Genomic DNA, 24422 nt, shown 5'->3' on the forward strand with positions numbered 1-24422 from the left:
AGGACAATCAAGGGTTCCACCCTACTCTTTATCAAAGGTCCTCCATCTTACCAGAGGTTTGAGAGGATCTTTTGAGTGTGTACTTAATTTGTTTGAGTTTTATGAAATACATAACACATTCGACCCGACGAAGGAGCGCGTTGCCTCCTTTTTTAAAAGGATCAAACGTCTCGTAAGGAGCGCAGTGAAAGCTATGACCACAGAGGCTTTTTTGGTAAGAGAGCACGGGATTCCTTCAATGCTAAACCAGAAAGGGCAGGTCAGGGTCAAATTGGATTTCAAACATCTCACTAAAAGCTTTAAAAATACTTATCCAGAAGGCGGAGAGATTCAGACACAGCCAGAACAAGTGCATTAAGTGTGCTGGCTGGCTGGCCTCTACATGGAGGGCATAGCGGCTCAATGTTTGGATAAATCTTTGCCAATCTAGCATTAGTGAAATGAACTCTGTGTACCACTTTCAGTTGTATTAAGCCCGTATTAGCAGCGGACGTAGAGGATGTGTGTATCAAGTCTAAGACCAGATAGAGTACCATTGGTCATCTGTTAAAACAACTCCAAGATCAGGCCAGTTTAAAAATTTCAATGGAGTGTGGATCGATGTTGTTAATCAGCTCATAAATCTGGGATATCAATCCTCTACTGTCTGAATTCTTGTTTTCTGACTTTTAAATGAAACAAAAACTTTCCTCTGCTACATGTTTTCATGATTTCAGATTTCAGATTTCCTTGTCTGAAATAAAGACAGCCCCTGCTGACGTCAATACATGAGAAAGAGCACAGTTAAGGCCACGTATTTAATGAGGTCATTGTTAACGATGGCATCTGGTGCATGTGTCTGATTCATCTCAGCAGGTGACAGTGATTGATTGATTGATCGATCTCACTGAACAGAGCAGTATGGCTAAGGCCTCTGAACTTTCACAGGTTGGGAAAAGTGGAAACAAACAGCACAATCAGGTGGGGATGTGTAGAGAAAAAAAGTCACTGCAAGATATAATGCATCTTTTGTTTTTGTACCTGTGGTATTTGGAACCATTGTCTTAATACGTTTCTAAGCAATTAGAAGTAAAAAGAAGTAAAAAAAAATCAGATCAAATCAGTCATAAATCACAAATCTTACCAATATTCACATTTTAAACCAATATCTTCGGAAAAAGCACAAATGCACATTATAGAATGAAACCATATACTCACTAGGTTTAATGGGTTATGCTCGAGAGGATCATTTCTTATAAATAGAACAGGATACATTTTCTTGGTAGGGTGCCTCAGGCCATCTCTAACAGACAAGAGGTAGTTCACACACATTATACATTGCACTTAGATATGAACAGACTCTCCGTTTAGAACAATACCAGCAAGCTCAATGCAGAAACCGTCAGAAATCTTCAACATGGGATTTGCATCACGCGAGATGCACTGTAAATCTTTTCCGCCATCCTTCAGGAGTGTGAAGGTTAATGGAAGTCATTATGCATGTAGTCTGCCCGTGCTAGCCAGCAGACACACACACACACACACAAAGAAATACAGTCACACTATTTTTAGAGGGTTTTACTTCTTAGTATCCCGGGAACAGAGAAAAGGGGTTGAAGGAGACGCTTGTTATTCCCTTGAGCCCCTGCGGGCCTGAGGGCAGATGAAAAGTTGGAGTGATTCTCTGAATACCAAGTTTTCCTCCTCCTTTTCCTCTCTCCCTCGCCCTCCCTCTCTCCTCGTTCTCTTTTCTCCGCTCTGCTCGATCCATCCAGCTGTCCAGTCGTCGGAGTCTACCCAAAGGAGGGTCACAGTCATCCATCACCAGATTATTTCCTAGCACCGTTCCTGCACGCTGCCTTGAATTAAGCGGCAGTTTGCCGGATCTAAACATGGCTTTCAGACAATTAAATATGGCGTTTGTGATGGATGGATGGCGGGCCGAGAGCAAGTGTACTGGGCTAATAAGTCCTGCTGTTGGTGCCACTGTTTTGCTGGTGCTGCAGGAAGTACGCTCTGACACACACACACACACACACACACACAGTAGTGTTTCCATCACTTCAGAGGACATTACATTGACTCACATTCATTTCCTAGAGACTTAAACTAACCCTTAACCATAAGCACTACTTGCTTAAACCTAACCATAACATAAACCTAAATCAAGTCAACTTAAATCAAGTTTTCACCCAAAAAAAATGATTTACATTATGGGGACATGCGTTTTGTCTCCAAAAGGAAGCCGAGTCCCCACAATGTGACTGTGTAAACAGATTTATGTCCCTACAACATGAGTAATACACGCCCACACACACACACACACACACACACACAAAAAGAAAATTGAAAAGATCAAATAAGAAGACTGCCGTATTTTCTAAATGTGGGCCAGAGGAAGATAATGTGACCATGCTTTCTGTATGTAATATTGCAATATGCAAATTGTAGTACCAACCAAATTGGATATACTACACACATTCTACATTCATAACATAGTTATAGGGGCTGCTCACATATCTGTTCTCACTCTTCATGTAACCAAATCCTTCAGTAGCAATAATAATAGATTAATTGCCCCTATTAGTGGGGGAGGGGTTTGAGGAGATGAATGCTGCTTGTAAAGAGAGAGGCAGCTGTATTTTCTTCTGAAATATTGGTGAAGAGACTTTGTAAACGTGAGTTGCATAGAAACTCACCTTTTTGTGACATTTCTGTCCACGGATCAATGCATGTGAATGGCTTAAATATACTATGAAGTGGGAAAACTGAAGAGGATCCACAGTTACTTTTGTACAGAACCCATCAAGTGTCATGTAGAAGGAAATAATATTCTGTGTAGACTAATATATCACGCCGTTGAATTAATGATTTCACAAATTTCTATTTTTTCTTTTGTGTTTCTTGAATTATTTATTTGTGTGCTAGAATTACTGGATTGTGTTGTAAAATTTGTCACCACTTAAACTCTCAGTGGTACTTTTCTTGAAAAACGTAATCGTCCTCAATCTTTGTGGAGATCTTAATTTACTTTGATCAGAAGACAAAAAAAGGTAGAGACCATTTATTATGTCTCTAGGTACTAGATAGGTACTTCTTTTCTCATACATGTCGATCAGGCTTTGTCTAAGGTCATGATATTCTGATATTTTGTTTTGAACTCATGATGTCCTGCCCCAAAACACATAGTCTGTCTCTATCTTATGGCTCCAAGATTTCCAATTCATTTAGTGGGATGTTACATGGAAAGAGCACTGTAATTTGGTCCTAATTATTGGGCCAATAGGGTCAAATTTGTGAGCCAGTAATTACAATGTAGTTTTCAGAGGAATTTGTTTGTGAGAAAATCCAAGTTAATATTTATTTGTTATTCATTTAATCATGGAAATGTTATTCTTCATATATGAGTTTTAATTCACAGTTACATTATCATTACATTATTGTTCTTTTATAGGAAATTGTAGAAAAGCTCTAGCTTTTTGGGGTTCCTATGTTCCTATGCAAAATGTTGTTTGGGGGCCCCTATTTCGGGAACTATTTCGCTCACAAGACCCAGCTCCCCATGGCTACATTTTTAGGAATTTTAGCTGAAACTCCTTAATAACCTACTGTTAGCTAGCACATAGGTCAGCAGCATTTAATGAAAGTCAAGTAACCTGGTAGAATGAACAGAAAAAGTTATTGAACACTTGAACACTAATTCTGACTATTTTCATCCTGATATCCGCATCAAATTGCAGTGAGCAGTAGTTAATGAGCAGAGGGGAAGGGGAACCAGAATACATAGTTCACTTGCTTATTCATGTTACACAGCAACTCAGTCACAGGGAATCAAACGTTCATGTAAACAGCTTAAGACCTGAACTGGATTCTGGGTTAGATGGGTTACTGCACATAAGCAACCGTCACTTGTGACTCTGTGACTATCAGGCTCACAAGTCACAGCTATTGGACAGAGTGGATATGGGGGGTTTGACCATATGACCTACTTTATGTAGGGCAGTTTTTCTAAGCCCTTAGCAAACTTGCCTAAAAAATATGCTCTCATCAGGGACTTACCTGCATGTGAATTTCTCATGCTAATTCTATCTCAGCAGACATGCTATGTATATTCTATTTTTATAGTGGGGAAGAACATTTTGCTTACAAAATCAAACCCTGGATTTTTATTTTGTTTGCTTTCATACTTGCATAACACAGAATACACAGGAATCATGAAGCATGGTTATTTTTTATGATATAGGAAAAGAAATAACCAATAGGCTATTATAGGAACAGATGTGGCAAATGACATCAGAGACAGACCCAGTTGTCATAGGAGCCATAGGACTTGTAAAGCACACACTCGAGAAAATACTGCAGCAGCATCCCAGGCAACATCAACATCTATGAAGTACAGAAGAAATCATCCTGGCAACGTGCACATGCACATTTATATAAAATTCTGAGGAAAGTCATAATGTACTTATAATGTGAAAATGAGAACAAAAAGTATGTCTGCAGTTGACAAGTATCTAGAATGATGAGAGATTCTAAGAAAAAGACACAAACTAATGTAGAAATGTGAATATTGTGAATTATTTCTGCTTTTAAAGTCCATATAACCTTTTTTCCCATTTCCACTGCAGCTATTACATAATTATCTCTTCTTAATTATTTCTATTTTGAAGAAATTACCTTGGAAATGAAATCATCTTCATAGGGAAATATTGGGAGAAAAAACAGACCCAGAAACTGAAACATTGCCAGCATTCTGTATTCTATGTAATTTTGCACAACATTCGGCTTTCATGGCATATAATTAACTCGGCTATGTTCATATCATATTTTATACTGTCCATTTTTGGTTGTCCTGTAAGAAAAATTATAGTTTGACCCAACCTATAAATAATACTGTTTTTCTTGACATTACTGGGTTTTTTTTTTTGTAAAAGGACAAATTCAATTCACTTGAAATCCAGCTTGATGCAAATGACAAAGTGGAAGATAAGCTGGGGTAAAGGCTCAGGCTTCATTACGTGACTCAACATCACAGCATCAAAAAACTCACTGATGCCTAACAAATGCTCACTTTTAAGCCATCCAAGGATAGGCTGTGGGGAAAAACCTCCTGACTAATTCAACACAACTATAGTAAAGTACGTGTCCCCACCCCCCTCCCCTGTCCTCTTCCCTGTCTTCTCTTTTTTTCACCTATCATCTCTTCACTTATCCCGTCTTTTGAATAAATTCCCACCTTTAGTGCACTTGCAAAGAACCGTTTTGGAACTTTTAGACATATATAGCTATTGCCCAGAGTAACTGGAGATCTACGCAACCATGACATGGGCAATTGCCCCCTGAATTCTGAAAAATGGGGCAGAATAGGCAAGCACTTAGAAGGTTACACACATACTCACAGAACTAACAAGCTTTACAGCTGGTAAAGAACTAGGGGCAAAGGCTGCAACGGATATGATTTACTCCCAGCTGGGAGTAAGACAAAAAGAAGAAGTGTTTATAGTATTATAGTAAGTATTTTATAGAAGTATTTTACTATTGCCAGTCTGCCGATTTTAGGAATGCACATTATCTCCTTTTAAATTTCCAGATTCTAAAAGTATTCCATCACCACCTTTTTCAACAAACCGAATGTCATACTTTCCATCAAATTTCATTCAACATGGTTGAGGACGAAGGTTGATCAAGGTTGCTGGAACCACAACAGCACCAGAAAAAGAACATATAAGTGGTTCTGAGAGGGAAATTCAAAGAATGGTAGTTGAAACAAAGAAAATCACTAATCCCTAAACAACCCTCTAACTGGAGAATTAGGGCATCCAAGACGCATGAAGTGGAAGGTGGCTCACAGCCTGCTGCCTGGTAAAGACAATCACTGAAGGAGGAGGAGGCCTAGGACAGCTTGACATTAGATTTGGCTATCCCCTTATTCACTTTACCCAAGGTAGGAGAATGATGCACGCCATCCCAGGTGAGGTGCCTCAGCTGACATCTCCCACTGAGACAGCCCTTAAATTTAGAGTGTTAAATTTGAGAGATTAGGAACTTTACTCTTTGAGAGAAGATGTAATGTATGAAGTGCTGCCCTTTATTAGAAACTACTTTTGGCCTCCTGCTGTCGGAGGCAGAAGGACAAATGGGGTCATCCAATCTGCTACTATCAGACTCATGACAAACGACAGCAAGAGGGGGAGACCTGGAATGTTGATTAGCTTAGCTTCTTCATCAGCTGGATGCTACTGCTGTTGGAGCAGAGGACAATGGCATAAGTTGGTCACAATCAGTCCTGGAGGATTCCTGCAGTGGAAACATCTGAGGACGCAGGTGGGAGTCCCAGTGGCTCTGAAGCCTTCTGTACAGCACTGAGTTGGTTCCTGGGTGCTGAATGTCCAAAGAAAAGAGGAGAGGAGGACTCTCTGGAGAGCAGCACAAATGATACTTCCCCGACAACATTGAAGGTTTGGGACAACAAGGCACAGCCGATCTCATGGACTAAACCTTGAGGCTCATTTGGAAGACAGCTTAGGACGGTGGATTCAGGAGATGGTTGAATGAAATGATGAGAAAGGCCATGCTAGTCCTTTTGGAAGGCAAACACAGCCTAGCCAGAGAGGGCAGGCGGCTAACCATGACTGTATCCTCCTTGGTAGGTTCTTCCCTGTCCCTCATCTGACTCCATAGTAGGTGCATAGACAACAGCTGGAGTCTTGGTGCTCAGCAAAGAGGCTTTATCTGCAGGCAGGAGGCATACACTCTACTGAGGCTGGGAAGATCATCACAGGGTACCAGTGGTGAGAGGTATGTTCTTTTCAGATCTAGGGTCATCTTTGTTGTATTTATGTGCAGTACATCTGTGTCACTGTGTTCATTGTATTCTAGCAAAAGCCTCCTCATTGTATCCCAGGTGTATCTTCCAGGTTTATCACCCACCTCCACATGCATAAAAACACCCCTATATATGCATACGACCACTCACACGCAAACAACCCACACTACCAATTATAAATAGCCAATTACAAATAGACCATTATATATATTTCACAAGTTCTACATGTGCTTTTCTCTCCGGAGAGCATACTAAATAGATCCAGTGGGTTAATCAGTGTATGTGTATGTGTCTAAAAGCATACAGGTACATTTATATGCGTAATACAGAGTAAACATTTGTAGGATTTGCCTCCTCTGTGTAAACTAGAACCACCTTGTTGGAATAATATACACTCCAAAAATGATGTGTTAATGAATGATTAATCATATCTCAACAGAATAAACAAAATAATAACCCAATTAATCTGGAAGCCCTGGTATGTGATTTGGCTTTTATCAAGGCATTTCACTTATATGATTAAATCTTTCAATAGTGAATAAGATACAGGGTTATACATACAGACAGAAGTATTCCAAAACTGTCTCCCCACAGACCAAAAACAGATCTTACTGCATTCACTGTACTGCTCTTCAGTCTAAATAATGTCAACGTTAATAGACAGGTTTTAAATTAACAAGACACTTGAGCTGCCTAATCCCTCATCAACCACAATAATATAACAAGCTATACTAATAAGATCTGTAATTAAGGTAATTAGCATTATTTAGAAGCTAGTACTATGTCATCATACTTATCTTCACATAAATCATGGCTGCTATTAATATGAACTCTGCCTCTTAGAACATAATGGAGTTCTTGCAATTTCAAGAAAAACTGTTTTTTCCTCATTAATATGCAAATGTAAGCACATGTACTCTGGAATCTAATGAAATCATCTCCTCTATAAGGCCAGCCTGCAGTGTGATTATACATATTCTGCAGTTACTGTCTGCACGAGAATGTATTCACATATGGTAAAAACACATGATAGCATAATGATCTTTTTACCATTTACAGTGGAGGAGGTCTTAAAATGTGATATTTCTTTGCTGTGTTTTATGACCATGCTCCTTGAGCAGGACCCCATAAGTGTAGTTAAAAAAATTAGCCACATTATGCAGCAGCTTAGTGGCACTAATGTTTAATTAAAGGTTGGTAGTCCTGTGTATAATTTATATCACTTCTGCAGCAAAAACATTTTTTTGAATGCAAAATACTACAAATACATAGACACACCTACATGTAAAAGATAAATAAACAACAATATATTGCTAAAAATAAAAAAATAATGTCTCTTTAAAATGTTTATACTGGACTAATACTGTACACATGCCATTATGCCACACACATGTAATCCACTTGGATTACAATTAATTTACCCACATTACAACACATTATTTGTCATTTTGTCAATACAATCCAAAGACCAACCATACATAAAAAAAAATATGATTTTAAATGAATTAAAATACTTCCTTTAGATCAGTGGTATAGTATTGCCCTGGTAAGTAAGTAACATTTTATTTATATAGCACCTTTCAAAACCTAGTTTACAAAGTGCTTTACAAAAGGACAAAGATATTAAAACAGGAGACATAGCATAATAAATACAAAACAGTTAGAGGCATCACAAATCAAAAATAGTGTTCATGACTCAAGCTTAAAAACACATAGAAAAAAAGATTTAAAAACACCCAAGAGAGTTTGACCTCCAGGGGGAGGCTGTTCCAGCCTGGGACCAAGGACTGAGAACACCCACATGTTTTCAGTCTTGAACGAGGTACCACTGGCAGGCCTCGTTCAGAGGACCTGAGGGGCTTAGCAGAGGTATAAGGCAATCGCAGTTCACTGATATACTCTGGAGCCAGATTATTCTAAGCTTCATAGACGAGGAGGATCTTGAATTGAATCCTAAATTTAATCGGAAGCAAGTGACATCAGAACCCTGGTGATCTTGAGTGATCTTCTGCAGAGTTTTGGACTAACTGTAAGGCTAGGCTCAGACGGGAATAAAGAGCATTACAGTAGTCTAAGCGTGGATAACCATTTCCAACAACTGGAAAGATAACAGTGGGCGATTTTTAGCAATATTCTTCATTTACAGTTTCTTTTTGCTATTTACAGGCAGTTCAGGAACACAGGGGACATACATGTCTACATTCAGAGTGAATACAGAGTAGCAGCATATATTTTCCTAAATTTAGTTCAAGCCAGACAATGATTTGCTGCCATTTTATACATTGTTCCATCGTCCTTTGATCCCTGCAATTCTTTTGTTTTTGTAAGATATGACAACTCAAACAAGTTTTGTGCTTTTAATCAATAAAACTATATCTCTCAAATTCAGGTTTACTGTAGTTAAATCGATTGCCATGTGCAGTAACTGGTAGTTTGTGAAGACTTTGAAGATGGCTGTTGGATGTTCCCAACACTGGCCCTCTTGTAGCCTGCCTCTCGTTGTTGTCTGACACAATGGCAGTGTGATTGTGAAGGCACTTCATTTACTTAATGTGATAAGAGTTAATTACAGGGTGGATCTGAACAGCCTTCAATCAGTAGAATGCAGAAACAATCCTCAACCAAGGGAATCTCTTCCCAACATGGCTGCTCTTCTTTTCTTTCATAATTTTCCCCTCCCTTCACACACTCTGTACTTAGAAAGAGAGACTGCGAAAGAGACGGCCATTCCTTTTTTTCCATTCCAGCCTCATACCTTCTTTCGTACCCTGCTTAATGTTTTCTCATTCATTTTGGTTGAGATCAGGGTTTTCTTATATAAAGGCCCATATTTATCAGAGTTTACCTATGACTAAAAACCCTTCTACCTCAGAGAAGGACTTGAGAGATATTTCTAAAGCTTCCTTTCCTTACTCCCAGCAAGGAGAGCGACTTTTCTTCAGAGAGTGTGTGACATTGTTGTTTTATGACATAGTAGTAGTAGTTTAGAGTAGAGCATTAGACAAGGGTGAAAATCGAAATGCAGAAAGAAAACATTTTTATGTGTTGGATTATGTGTATAGGCAAATAACTTGTCATGGAGGTTGTGTATGCAAACATGTGTAGCTTAATCTCCTTCGGCACATTTCATCATGGTCGACTGTCTAACACGACCTCATTAACATAGTAGACTGCAGGTAAACAAGCCACTCGCATTGCTTAAAAAAATTAATATATATATAGAGATTAAAGTAGCAGATCGTTTAACTCAGACGCATGATGTTGAAAACTCTGTCCTTCCATCCAGTTCGTTTAATACTGATCCACATCAGCAGCAGCCATCTTGGTTGTTTACAAAAATGCCTCAATGGCGGTTAAACCAGCCCCATATTAGATATAATCTGAATCAGGCCAGATGGAAATCTGTCTGAACGGGAGGGGGGCCAGACCCATCTGCCAGAGCAAATAAAACATGAGCTTGCAGATTCGTCTGGTTGTCAGGCTAGGTAATTTCCTAAATTATATAATAACTCACATTAAAGCATTACATTAGCATTACTTTAAATAGAGAGTTTTAATCCCCCATAATGGACTAAATGTTAAGAAACCACAGAAATGGTCAAAGATGTTGGACACTCGCAGAGTCCGTTAACATATATTGGTCTCCTTATCATCCTTCAAAAACTCAACCAAAGTCTTGTGCGAATGCCTGGCTGGGTTAAGAGGGAAAATGCATCAACTCAACAGGAGAACGATGCTCACAGCGTCAGCCAGACAGAGGCCACTTACATTAATTTCATTACCTCGCCGAGATGAAACGAAAGACAAAAGGGGGAGAGGACAGAGAGAGATGGATCTAGTTCAAGTAGCACCATCTCGGTGCGCACAGAGATCCTCCTGTATTTCAATTTGCTTGTGTCTTGTACTGTTCCATGGTCTGCAGTTTAAATGGAGGACTTTTATGATGCAAATGCAGGCAGGAGCGATAAATCTCTCTCGCTCTCCTCTCCTGGGCTCCCCTGATGCAAAAAGATGTGCTTTCTCTCTCTCACACACTCGCACATCCAAGCGCTCTCTCTCGCACTCTCCTTTGCTTTCTCTCCACTGCAGCATCATGTTACACTCGCCCCCAGGCCACATGAAAAATGAATCAGGCCCAGGTGATGCAGTGAGGGGGTGGGGGGGGGGGGGGGGGGGGGGGGGGGGGGGGGGAGGGAGTGAGAGAGGGGAAAGAGAGAGAGAGAGACCCCAAAAAGTAATGCTTTGACTTTCCTCTGCAACTTCTAGGTCACTTTAATTTGGGAGACGATAACACTCGCTCAGTCACAGACACACATGCGCATATACCCCAAAACACACACTTGCAAAGTTATTCCAGTGTGCTGTAAAGTAATCTGATTTTATTGTAATGATTATAATGTCTACATCAGGAGTGATTACACGCACACTGGCAATTCATTTCATCTCTATAATTGCCTCTAAAAAGTCTCTAACTACAGTCAGGTCTTTCTTTAGCACAGCAGTGTTTAAATGGGTACTCCAGCAACTTGTTCTTCCATAACGTTGGGAGACTCACAAGAGACAAGCTCCAACATTGGATCCTACATTTCCCATAATGCAACCGCATACTGTCTTTTTGTTAGATCCTCCCTTCCTGGTAAGCATCCAGGTCTTTCAATCTTCACACTCCTCAAGTTTGTAATGAGGCTTTTTGTTATGAATTTCATCTCTAAGCCAAGACTAAATATAAATATACACATATATTTATTACTATTCTTATTCTTTTAAAACTCTTTTTTGTGACTGTACCTTCTATGATTACATGTGACAAATAAGCTTGATTGATTAATTGAATCAGAGATAACTCCTGGTGACATCATCCAGGTTATTTTCTCAGGCTGTAAAACGCTCCTCCAGAGCCACAGATGACATTAGTATCTTAGTATTGTCTTAACATGGGTAGCCAAAGATGAACACTGCTAAATAAAGTAAATAAATAACAATTAGCAAAGTTAAAAGTGGAAATATATGCTTACCCTAAACATCAATCAAATCTGACAAAGCAATCCATTTGAACTGTTTTCCGTGCTCTATGCTGCAGGCTTTTTCAGTCAGTACTCTGAAAGTATTGAGGTTCGATACCCTGCCCTAATGCAGAGTAAGGTCATACACCGTATGGATAAGCACACAGATGACTGGGGCATATAACCACATATACATTTCCTGACATCTGGGTGGCTTATCATACACAAACATGTTGAGAAAGGGCTGTTAATTTAGATTTTAGCGACTGCTGGTCCCTGAGCCTCTGCGCTGTTTCTCATCCCCAGGGGGAGGTGGTGGACGTCCAGTACGGCAGCGTGGACGACCTGAGGAGAGCCAAAGACAGCCTGAACCTCACCAACCAGATTGCTGTGGTCAAGCTCGGCCGAGCGCCTTTGCTGTACAAGGTGAGATCAAATCAAAGCTCTGTAAAGTGTGATCTAATGCTGTATTTGAGATCGACTTGATATTATAATCCTGCAGCAGGGAATAAAAATATTCGTCCAGACTGAGGAATCTGAGAGATCTTTTTGATCTTTAAAAATAAGCACAAGTGCAAGCTACGACAAAAAAAAAAAAAAAAAAAAAGATTTCATATAATGAGGGGGTTTAAAACTGAGTGTTCAAAATGTTCTTGGGTATAATATACTTGCATCCAGATATAGCTCGCTGCCCTTTGAAGAAACTAAATACAGCTTGCTGCTCAGGGGTTTTCATACTAATGTATATGGCTACTCATGCTTTACTAAATCTTTATATTATTTTTGCCGTGCATTTATCATACCTGACTCCTGCATCTGCACCTCTTCAGTGCTTCAAGGCGTCTGAATCCCCTTCGCCTTCATAAGACGCAACATTAGCGATGCATTGATTGATTAGGCCGGTTTCTGCTTGGATGTGTGCCATGTTCAGCTCAAGGCAGTTTTCTCATCAATTAGAATATGACAGGGAAAATATGAATTCCAATCCAGTTAATCAAAACATAAACATCTACTTACATGTTAATTACTGATTAGATTATCTCGAGTTTCCATTAAATTAAAAGTAATTCAATTATACAAACCTAAACGCAAACTCCTTGTGGACTGCAATACTATAATGGAAATTTATACAAAGTGGCTTCTGATACAGTTGCATCATGTCAGTTGACTAAATAGGAACATACTATAGTCAAATAGGTGTAAAATAATGATATAGAATTATTGACTGATAGAAAAACCTCTTTCTACCAGAAACTCTGAAAGCTTCACGTCCATTTCTTCTTGCTCTATGGAGTAAACAAACAAACCTCATCATGTATTGATTTACTGATATTGAAATTATACATGTGGAAAAAAAGATATTTCACTTCTTACCACAAGCAACTAACTTACAAGTTCTGTGCCTGTATATATTAAACGTCGAAGAATTACCATATGTTTGAAAGTTTAGGAAAAACTACTAAATGGACTTTGAGTTGGGATTGTTTTGTTCTTCAAACTGTCATTGACATGTCAGAATAATGGTTTTAGCTACAGTGGCAGAGTTTGGTTTTCAAATAGTGCTAGCAGCTAATTTGAACACATTTTTTTTCATGATGAAACGTCTCATCATAATGTCCTAATTAGCCTAAATGAGTCCTCTGATATTTGACTGATAGAGAGATTTGGCCACTGTAATCTTATTGTCTTCATGTGATTGGAGAGACCTGGACGTGGGGGGCTCATACCTGGTCTGTGATGTGAACTGGGACTTGGGACGTCTATACTGGAATCATCAAAGTTTAAGGGCACTGTAACATGTTGACACTCCATGCATATCTGATTTATATAATATAGGAGAGAACAAGCAAATAATGTTTAGTTTTGTCTTTACTTATTGGTGCACTTAATAGAGTAGGATATTAAAATTAAAATTTTGGGATCACCCTTGACAGATAGACTGATTATATTGCCCTGCTGTATATGTAGCTGATCTAATCATGAGATGATGATGTGACATTTCATCACAAACTGACGATAGATATAGATATATGTTCACTTCTTTACCTTCACCTGAGGAAGACCATATGTGTTTGAAATAATATCCACATCAAATAAAAGAAGTGGGTTAGGGTAACAGTGCTTTTACTCGAGTAGAGCGACTCTACCAACCTCTGGTGATAACATGATTAATCACATGTACTGCTCACAGCAGTCCATCAGGCACAAGGCTTAAACTTATATCTTCCCCACTGTTAATGCTAAAAGGAAAAAAGTACTTTGACCAAATCAACCTAACTCAAGGTCCACTTGAGAGCTTTTTAACCTTCCAACAGTCTTCATGAGCAGATACGGTTTGTTCACATGCACTTTTAGGGCATCAAAGTCCATCCTTGGACGAGGAAATAGTAGTTTGACAAAACAGTCCCAACTCAACATTCACCTGCTAGCTTTTTGTGGAACGTTCAACAGCATCACTTGAAGCAGTTCAGCATATTTGATGATGTTGATGTACTGATGCATGATTCTTGAAATTTTTGGGATTGTATCCACATGGTTGAAATGACTGTACGTCGTTTTGGGTAAATGTAATGTAATGTAATCACATGGTCTTTATCAATGGATGTGAAAGTTGAAAGCTCTTAGAAATGCTACTAAGTGGACCTTGGGTTGTCCAAAATGTCACTTTTAGCAGTTAAATTCAGGCCCTGAATTGACTAGAAAGTCATGGAGCTTTTCATCTGCCTTTGCTTTATTCAGGGAACATTGCTCTACTTCTGACTGTGAGGTTAGTGATAAATGACAGGCTAATGAGCCATAACAGGAGTAAATGGAGGTGACCAAAAAAAAAAAAGGAGAGGAAACGTTTAAAGCAGGGTCGCCATACTGCATTTACATTTACACAGTTAGACTTTTAAAAATCCATTAAATCAGACTGCACTTCCTGCCACATGGGACCCTTCCAGCAACAGGCTACTGACCCATTTTTTCCCTCCTCGCCCACAGTTTGTGACAAATTTGATCAGGTGTGCTTCATAATGTCTCTGTGTGTCAGCAGCTGAGAGAAATGATCGCCCTTTACATAGAAATGGGGAAAAATGATTGATGAGCCTTGTACTCTCACTAATGAGTGTGTGACGGTGATTGCAGGCCCGATGTTACACGTACAGCTAGATTCATATTTGATACACACACATGGAACACATATTTTGACAATGTTGGCTTAACTCATTTTGGTTCCATTAATACCAACTAATTTGTGAATCACAATATGATCATATTTCAGTATATTGCAATATTCCTGCACTTATACTATTAGTGTATTGATTCTTGCTTCTCATTATAATATTAATGCATATTATATTATAATTATAATACATGTTCATGTTCCCCATGTGAATGTGTGTGCAGACCACATGGCATCCCTCCAAACAATATGTGTGTGTGTGTGTGTGTGTGTGTGTGTGTGTGTTGCACATGCATGAACATCTCTGCATTACAGTGTTTATTTGTAAGTGGGTGATTGTGTGTGTATTATCTGTGTGCATATACATGAGTGTATTGTGTGTGTGTGTGTGTGTATGCGGTGTCCCTGTTTCCCAGTGAAGGACAGAGTTGTGATGAGAGGAGAATGACCGTGGCTGGTGTCACATATTCAATAAAATAGTCATCTACACTCATAAAAAACAAGGACGCTACATCTCCCATGGACAACGGTGAAATACTGCTCCGCACAGTGGCAGCTGCAGCACACTTCCTCCCGCCCACCAACTATTCTCTATCATTCCCAGCGATGCTGGGTAAATAAACGGCAACACAGTCTGACTTTTCATCATCATGAGGGAAAGCAGTTAGTTAAAAGAACAAAAATTTACTTCAAAGAGATAATGGATAAGAAGTCACTTTAGTATTAATAAATGTGCCTTCTTCTCCCTGATTAATATTAGACAATATGCATTGAACATATATCCAGCTGTGGTGTGCAGAACAACATCACAGTACTGATGCACATGGTTTGACTGACTATAGTTCAGAAACTCAACATAAAGCTTTCACACTAATATTCATTTACTACACAAACAGAGCAATAAACTAAAACTAACACTGCATTTTTCTACCAAGAACTCCTTGTAAACAAACACACAGCTGCTGCCCACTGCATGCCACTTCTTGGGAGTAAAGAGACAATCACAGAAAAGCATCAAATGTCATCCTTGCAAAACCATTGATATCCATTAGTCCACAACTTCCGCAGTTAGTCCATCAAAAATAGAGTATATTTAGGAATGGACAATATGGATAAAATGCTCTTTTGTGGTAGATGACATTTTACAATATGATATCAACATAGATATATATTAAATACACATAAAGTGCAAAAAAAAGTGTTTTATTCTACTTACCATGACCTATAGGATACTGCCAGGGGTAAAGGGGTTTACCCCCTACTTGACTGTTTACACTGACATGCAGAACAGAAAGTGCATGAGTCCTAAAACAATATACATTATGCTAATACAAGTATTTGCCAGTGAAAACAATAAATACTGTACATCTGACAATGCAATAAGATGATCTCGAGTACAATAACTCATGTTTGACCATATAGATCAAAGCTTTTATGTGATATAATATTGATGAATTTGAAGTTTTTTTGCATTTTTTTTATTCCTAGAAATTAATAAATATTATTAAACTCTGCAGTTCCCTTCAGCTGTGTGGGGTGTTTTCTTCAAGCTCATTGTTTTGGCTCTCTGGCCCACTCATTTGCTGTTCAATCTTGTTGTTTTCATCAATCCTGTTTCCAGCAGCAAAAGGGATCTCTGGTAAACCATCTGTAGTCTACCGACCCAGCACCAAATGAGATACACAGACAAAGTAATTAGCTGGTGAAGCATTTCCCCACAAAAGAGCCAGATATTTTCCTCAGGATTTGTTGGATATATATGTGTAAATTGGCATTTTCTTTGCTAACAAATATGCCTTAACAACTTTATATGTGATAATATGTCAGTGTGGTTTTCAGCTTGTTCCAAAACAACCAAAGTGTTTCCAAGCAAAAGTGTATTTTAATTATGTTGGTGTGCATTTGTGAGTAGTTGCTGTTTTTTTTTCCCACTCACATTAAAGCACTGTAAGTCTGTTTGTAAGAGTATGAATGTGCCATCTGTCCTTCTTCCTCATTGTAGCTTTTGTATGTTTGTGTGTGTCCAGCTATCCCTACTGTCCCAGCTGGGTTTTGGAGGTGTTCTGCTTTACGTCGACCCATGTGACGCTCCTCCTGGTCGCCACACCTGGCATCAAGCCTTCAGGGTCACTCTCAACCCCGGAGGAAACCCTGCCATCGGTGAGTGTATGTGGCTCAATGACCATGACTGTATTGTTGTTGTTGTTGTTGTGTAAAATCCATTTCTACCTGTTCACGTTTGGGAACGCAGATGAATATGTCTGGTTTGGTCATGAACTATGTTAAGTAATAATAGAAAACGCACACAGTGAAGGACAACATCATCTACAATTTGCAAAGATCCCATGCTAATGTAACAAAAGACACAAAAACTGTGTATACTATAGAACATAAGATAAGAGTATAAGATCAATCCATCCACCCATCCATTTTCTGCCTGAAATAGACACTACTCTCTATTTAAAGTCTTTTTAAACCTCTAATAAAAGATCATTGTATTAGTACAATTAATTTAAGCACAGCGCAATTCAATTACAGTCCTCTTTGGAATCTGGTCAATGACTGAAACTTATTCACATTTCCTACCTTGGCCTCAGGCAGAGGACGTTATATCTCTCTGTGTCTCTGTGACTCTTTTTTACTGTATTTATATCACCCTCCCAAGATGGACGACCTCTCCGACCCTCAGTCTTGTCCCCACTTCCTGTTTTTCAGCCCGGTCTGGCCAATTGGGACGTGTCATTACCGCTGAAGTATCTTTAGTCCTTGTAAGAGTCCCAGTACCACAGTGGCAAGACCCAGTAGAGCCCCAGCAGATGTCTGGACTGTTGTGTGAGCACGTGTAGGAGTGTGTGTGTGTGTGTGTGTGAATATGTGTGTGTGGTGGGGTGTGTTGAAGTGGGGGAGAGAGAGAGAGAGAGAGAGAGAGAGAGAGACAGATGCTGGCTGTCTAGTCTCTCACCAATCGCAGTGCTCTCAGGTCCCCGGTGCTAATACAGCTCAGAAGAACAGAAGATGTGAAAGGGCACCTCATTACTCATATCAACCATATTTTATTCAACTGCCAGAAACGGCCTAGGTTAAATCTCTATTTTTTTTATTACTGAAAAATATTCAATACAATTAATAAGAAGAAATGTCTTACCAGCATGTTAAACTCATTAAGCCTGTACACTTGCATCAATCTGCAATTTCCATTAGGATTTAATCATTTATTTAAATTAAATTTTTGTTTTTCTTTTCATTTCATCAAAACACTTTTCCTGATAAGATGAGGCTTTATTGATCCCCAGGGGGAACTAACATGTCACAACAGCACAAGATGCAGGCAAAGAACAATGACTATTAAAGATTAAAGAACTCAATGTTTGATACTATTCATGGTCGCCATTTTTTCTACATTTACATTCAGTAATTACCTCAATATATATTTTTTATTGGCAGTGGCGAGGTCCGCCATTCCCACACTAGATTCAGATTGCTAGCTACGAGGGATTCACAGGACACAATGCATGCATGTAGTCCAGTGCAATTCCATCTCATTAACATCAGCGTCACTTTTCACTGTTCGCTCTCTTTACACCACATCAGAGCATGAGCTATATCCATGATATAGTACAGTACAGTAACATTTGCTCCCATTGTAACTTCTTGAATATATAGTTGAAGTCAGTTATCACAGCTACTCTAATCCACCGCCTCCAGCTCTCTAATGCCAACTTGAGCATCACAGATGGTAAGTATACTATAGCAGTATGTGCTGTCACCCAGTTTGTCATTTCCCTTCATTGCAAATGATCCTGTCCAGCATCTCAAACACATGCTTTCATATATAGTCAATATTCTAATTTCAAATAATGCAGGTATTTAAAGATCAGGTATTATTTAGAAAGTAATAGCAGACAAAAAGATGTGGCATTCATCTCCGATCATTGCAACACAAACACTCCAATGGCTTTCTCTCTCTAGTATTAGATTACATTTTTCATACTTTTTCCAGCTCAACATCATTACCTTTTGAGTCATTTCACCATCCCCATCTTTACATTTCCTTCTACATGTGTGCAGTAGATGCAGATTTCTCCCTGTTGTCAGAATGTAATGCCCATGAGAGATAGGACCAACACTGCCACATCTGTTATCTGGCTTAATACGAATCAAATCTCTGGCCTACGAATCCTGGAATCTCCCCATCACATATAATAAAGTATGCAAGTCATTTCCATTGCTGTTAGTTTCTGTTGTGTCATGGGGGGGAGTATTTGTGTAGTGTACAACTGACAGTGCTAACTGTTATTACAACAATTAGCCGTACAGTGTTGACATAACTGAATTGCAAGAGAAAAGATGGGAAAGGATGAACATGTCGTAAAAAGCACATGTTATAAAACTAAAGATCGAACACATATTTAGTTAAATAGGACATATATATATATATATATATATATATATACCTTATGTATACCTTATAGATTACCTTTGGCATATGAAATGCTGCAATGTGAAATTATAGCGAAATGTCTAAGACCACATGTCATATCATGTAAATTTTCATTACCTATGCATAAATGTGAGTATATCACATGTTGTGTGCTGATATTTGTATAAACTTACAAAATGCACATGGCAAAATGGATGAAAGTGAAATGAATATTGTCATATTTGAACACCTCCGATGTGGAATGCTATGTTTTAAATGTGGAAGAAACATAATGTCTATCACATGTAATAACATATCATATGTGAAATATTACACGTCACGTGAAATATTTCATGAACTGTGTGTGCAAATAGGAATTTATTACATAGTTTTATTACAAATGTTAAACATATGAACTGTATTTCACATGTGATAAATTCACATGCTTTGAATTTGTGTGGGCAGAATGAGAACATATCGTACCACCCATGACCTAATTGTGGCCAGCCTATAAAATAATAATGCAGAAACACCCCTGCTGATTACCACTAACAGTCAGCTGCCTTTTTTCAACTTAATCATGAAACGAGTCTTCAGTGGGTCAAGATGGAAATTGGATCCATTAGTGCAATAAAGTGAGCTGCACCATTATTCCTTTCAAAATGCAGCCATTTTCTACAAGGAAGTGTAAGAATAGCACGAGAAAAGTGCTCTGCTACAATTGTGTAAAATTGATTAAAGCCTCGTTTATCAGGCAGACATTCTGTACCGTATGTTAACGGGAGCGTCACTGCATCTCCTGGTGACAAGACAGAGAAGAAGTAGAATTGAACACACTGAGACACTGAGTCATTGCGGGGTGGGCCTGTACTTCACACGTTCTCTGCTACGAAACAATCCATTGCAATTTGCTGAAATGTAGGCCATTTCCCCACACTTCATGTGCACTTACGTTGCAAGAACTGAGGCGTTTCCCGCTGTTCTCTGTGACTGTTGAAAAGCTGTTGCATTGCACCTGCTTTGCTTAGTTTGAAATGCTTCTACCTTTCAGGCCGCTGGTGTTTTAAGAGCTATAAAACCCACTCAATTCTCAGTGGTGTCAACAGCACCTCCCTTTTCAAATGGAAAAATAAGACACAAGAAGCTGTCAGGAGTGCTCCCCAGTGGAAATGCTGCCAGTGGAAGAGCTGTTTAGAGTAAATGTAATTCCACTGTTTGCCAGGGCTCTGTATAATGCTCCCCACACTTTCCCCACCTCTCAGCTTATTGTGTGGACTTTGTTGTCTTCCTCTCTCCACCCTCTCCTCCTCCTTCCTCAGCTTGTTAATTTGACTGTTTCTTGTAGTGTTGTATCACCGCTGTGTTGTCATACGCCGCCTGCTGAGACAGCCGCAGCAAATCAAAGCCTCTGCCATCTCATACATACATCTTTCCCAGTTCTGTCATGCAGTATGTTATATATGTGTGTATGTATGCATGATAGTGTGCAGGTGTGGGTTGTCTATGTGTGTTTGCATACATTAAAAAACTCAGTAAGATGGAAGTCGTGTGTGTGTAGGTTTGCAATGCGGCTAGTGTTTCCTGGATGGGTATATGTAACCCCTCCCTCTCTACACCCTCTGGGACTCGCGTTGTGTTTCTTAGTTGTGGTGGGGAGTGTTTTGCGGGGAGAACCGGAGCACCGGACGCAGGGTTCAGGATTGTGGTTAAGACTTTGTCACACATTATTGGTTCACAGTAATTCCCATCTCTGCTGCTGTAGCCTATACTGCAGTGGCTGCTGGCTTTGTCACCTTATGGGGCTTTGCAAAGTAAACTTTTTTAGAAATAAATGCTTGACACAAACGGCAATCTAACATTGAAATGATACATACAGCATTCAAATAAAGATTACAGCCAGGTTAAAGCATTTTATTCTACTGGTACACAGCATACTAGCCACAATCATTGCAATTAATACTTCAGTTGAAAAGAAAAGGTACTTATTATTTTTGGGACAAATGGCGGAATCGCTAAATTCTCCGTTGAATAGACAGCGCAGCAGTGACACTTAGTGGCTTAATTCAGGCTGCTGTCTTACATATATGTCCATATAGGTGTTTTCCATGCGTTTCTTACATTTGAGTGAATATGAATGCAGCAGCGCTGCATGAACGAAAAGAGAAACAAAATCAAGTAGTGTGCTGATTCCTGCAGAGCGAGCCCACAGAGTGTGGTTAGATATCATCAGCAGGTGTTCGCTGTCAGGTTTACTCCACGTCGCTCCAGCATTCATCTGGTCTGATGTGCACCATGCTGCTGTTGCATTCATATTCTTGGAAGTGATGCCACAGCTTGGATATTCTGGCTTGCCCTATAGCTGTCTCGTCACTTGGACCAGTGCCAATAGAAAGGTCTATGCTACTTGGAGACACATTAAAAATGACTGACTGAGAAAAGCATGACTTTGTTTTGTTTAATTTAGTGTGTAAAACTTTAATTTGGAGAATATAGATGAACAGCTTGATTTGAGGAAAACACACGTAATGAACAATTCTATTTGGGGTACCCGTGAAAAACAAGGAACTGGGCTGGGATCAGCCTACGTTATCAGCCTAAAAATGGCCCAGTTTAACCAACAATGTCTGCTAAAAGACGTCGTAGGAATGTTGACAGGCTGGATGGTAGGCATATAAAGATCAAGAGACTTGAAGACAAGTTTAGGTTTCTAACATTTTTGGCTTGTGAGCCCTAAAACAAATCTATTTGTGACCCCTGGTCAGTCTACCAGTTGTGACCAGTTAAATCAAAGAGTGATTTTTTTTTTTTCATTGTTTTATTGGAATCATTTTTTAGTCCTGAAGAAATGAAAATATTCAGTAATCGCAATAATTACAGCAAAGATTAGAGGAAAATCTGAAAAACTTTGTGTAGCCAACATGCCTTTTTCTGCTTTCCTCACCCCTGAGATTAATCACTGTGCGACCCCCAAGTTGGGAATCACTGCTTTAAGTCACACTTCTAACCAAGACCACTCGCTAACCTTATTATCAGTTGCCACAAGTGGATACTGTAAGAAAACAAATGAAAGACACTGACGCACTTTTTTAACCCATTATGTTAATAAAAGAACGTAATCTGGGTCTTGCATTATGTCTTATAACGGGTCGTCTTTGGCCTCCTCTGCTCAGTTGTGAAATACTTCAAGCTATGAATGTTTGGGGTTCATGATCACCTAATCTTACAAAATGACCATCACCAAAAGACAAATCGTCTCGTCTATAATGTATTCTACCAGGAACGAGTGGCGGCATACATTTGCTTGCTGAATGATCATTGTGTTGGAGCAAAAGGTTGAGCCAGGTTCAACTTTATTGCTGGATGACCCTGTGTTGTCCACAGTGGTTACATGGAAATGAATGATGAAGAGCTACTGTCAGTCTGAATGCAGCCTCATTTTGAGCTGTAAAAATCAAACTCGTTTGTACGAGTACACTTGACTGCCAGATATATTGAATTGATTCTATTGATATACGGAGAGGGATAGGGAGTCCCTTTGGGCGCAGCATCATTAGTGGTGCAGATGCTGATTTTGGACATGTTTCTGTCCATCATAAGAATGGGCCGATCTGCCTGAAAGACATGCCATGTTCCAGGCTCATGAGAGAGCAGAACACAAGAGGGAAATAGATACTGTGTTCTCCCTTTGTGGAAAAAGAGAAAAATAATTGTTTCTGGCACCTTTTTCTTATCAGACACCTCATGTTTTTTGCCAAGTTGTTGCCCCTGGTAGTGAAGCAATTTCCTCTGTTCTTTGGATGTAGCTGCCATGTGTGTGGTTTGGCTTGCACTGATTTCGTTCCATATCCACTTGCTGTGTTTAACAAATGAGAACTGCTGGTCATCAGCGTGTGATTGCTCTCTGTACGTGGTCTCTTTGATGTTATACACCACTGGTTGTGCATATGGCGGCTATTGCATAATTGTGTTCACCTTTAACATGCAGCAACTCTTTTGCAGCACCCCTCTGATGTAGCCAAAAAGAGAATGTTCAAACCATTTCCCCGTGTTAATTTTTGAACTGGTTGGCAGGTGGGTCTTTTCACCGGGTCCCTTGGGTTATTTAGAAACCTCTGCTGGATTCAAATGAACCCAATGAATGGAACATGTAGTCATTAGCATATTGATTTAAATACAAGTTTGCTACAAGACATCTGTTTTTCCCCTTTATATGGACAATCATACCCATGGTAATGTGAATAGAGAAATGGAGCAGCAGTTGGTCCTCTGTCTGATGTCAGAATGTGTGATTAGAGTGTCTCTGCTATTATTTCCTCTTGTGAAGGAAGAACAAAATATGTATTTTTTTCTGTAGTCAAAGCTAACCCTGTTTCCTAGACTTACTTTATATATTAGTAAATGTTTTGCAAAATAGGTTTTTGGGGAAACGTAATTGCTATGTTGATTTTTTTCACTGGCAATATCTTTTTTTCCCGTTCAGAAAGTGTTTAAAACTTGAAGAAGGGTGGTCGAGGTGGACTTCGATATTGGAAAGCGGGGTTTGCATTCTGCATACTTAAATCACTTATATTAAGGTTAGGGAAAGGTTAGGTCATGGTTTTGGCAATTCTATCCTCAGACAAGAAAGTTAACATTGGATGATTCTGCAAAAATCACATATTACATTCAATGACAATGTTTTCTCTACTTCCAATGCCGGTGTTTACCAATGTAATGTAACTATGATATGTGGTTATGGCTAGTAAACTATGGTAGACGACTAAAACACATCGTTTCTACTTTCTTTATATGGTCATCTGCTCCAGGCACAGCACACCTTGATAAATGTATGTACATGTTCTCGCAAAACTAGTCTATTTGTATTATGGGCCTTTGTTATTTCCTGACAGCAGACGTTTGCCACTTCCACGTCGGCATTTTGGCACATTTCCCACACATACACCTGTTAACAGGAACATATATAGATATTCTGTCACACAATAAGCAGGTAATGCACGTAATATTAACCACTACATAGACGTCCCGCTT

At 39.2% G+C, this 24422-nt stretch overlaps 1 protein-coding gene across 1 annotated transcript in view; it reads left to right on the forward strand.

Moving 5' to 3' along the window:
• LOC139288060 (inactive N-acetylated-alpha-linked acidic dipeptidase-like protein 2) overlaps positions 1 to 24422 on the forward strand; it is a 395466-nt gene that overhangs the window by 218799 nt on the left and 152245 nt on the right. Inside the window, 2 exon segments of the mRNA XM_070909308.1 lie at positions 12115 to 12234; positions 17002 to 17134. Of these exon segments, the coding sequence (XP_070765409.1) occupies positions 12115 to 12234; positions 17002 to 17134 (253 nt within the window).

Source organism: Enoplosus armatus, chromosome 7 (genome assembly GCF_043641665.1).
Source record: "Enoplosus armatus isolate fEnoArm2 chromosome 7, fEnoArm2.hap1, whole genome shotgun sequence".
Taxonomy (NCBI): domain Eukaryota; kingdom Metazoa; phylum Chordata; class Actinopteri; order Centrarchiformes; family Enoplosidae; genus Enoplosus; species Enoplosus armatus.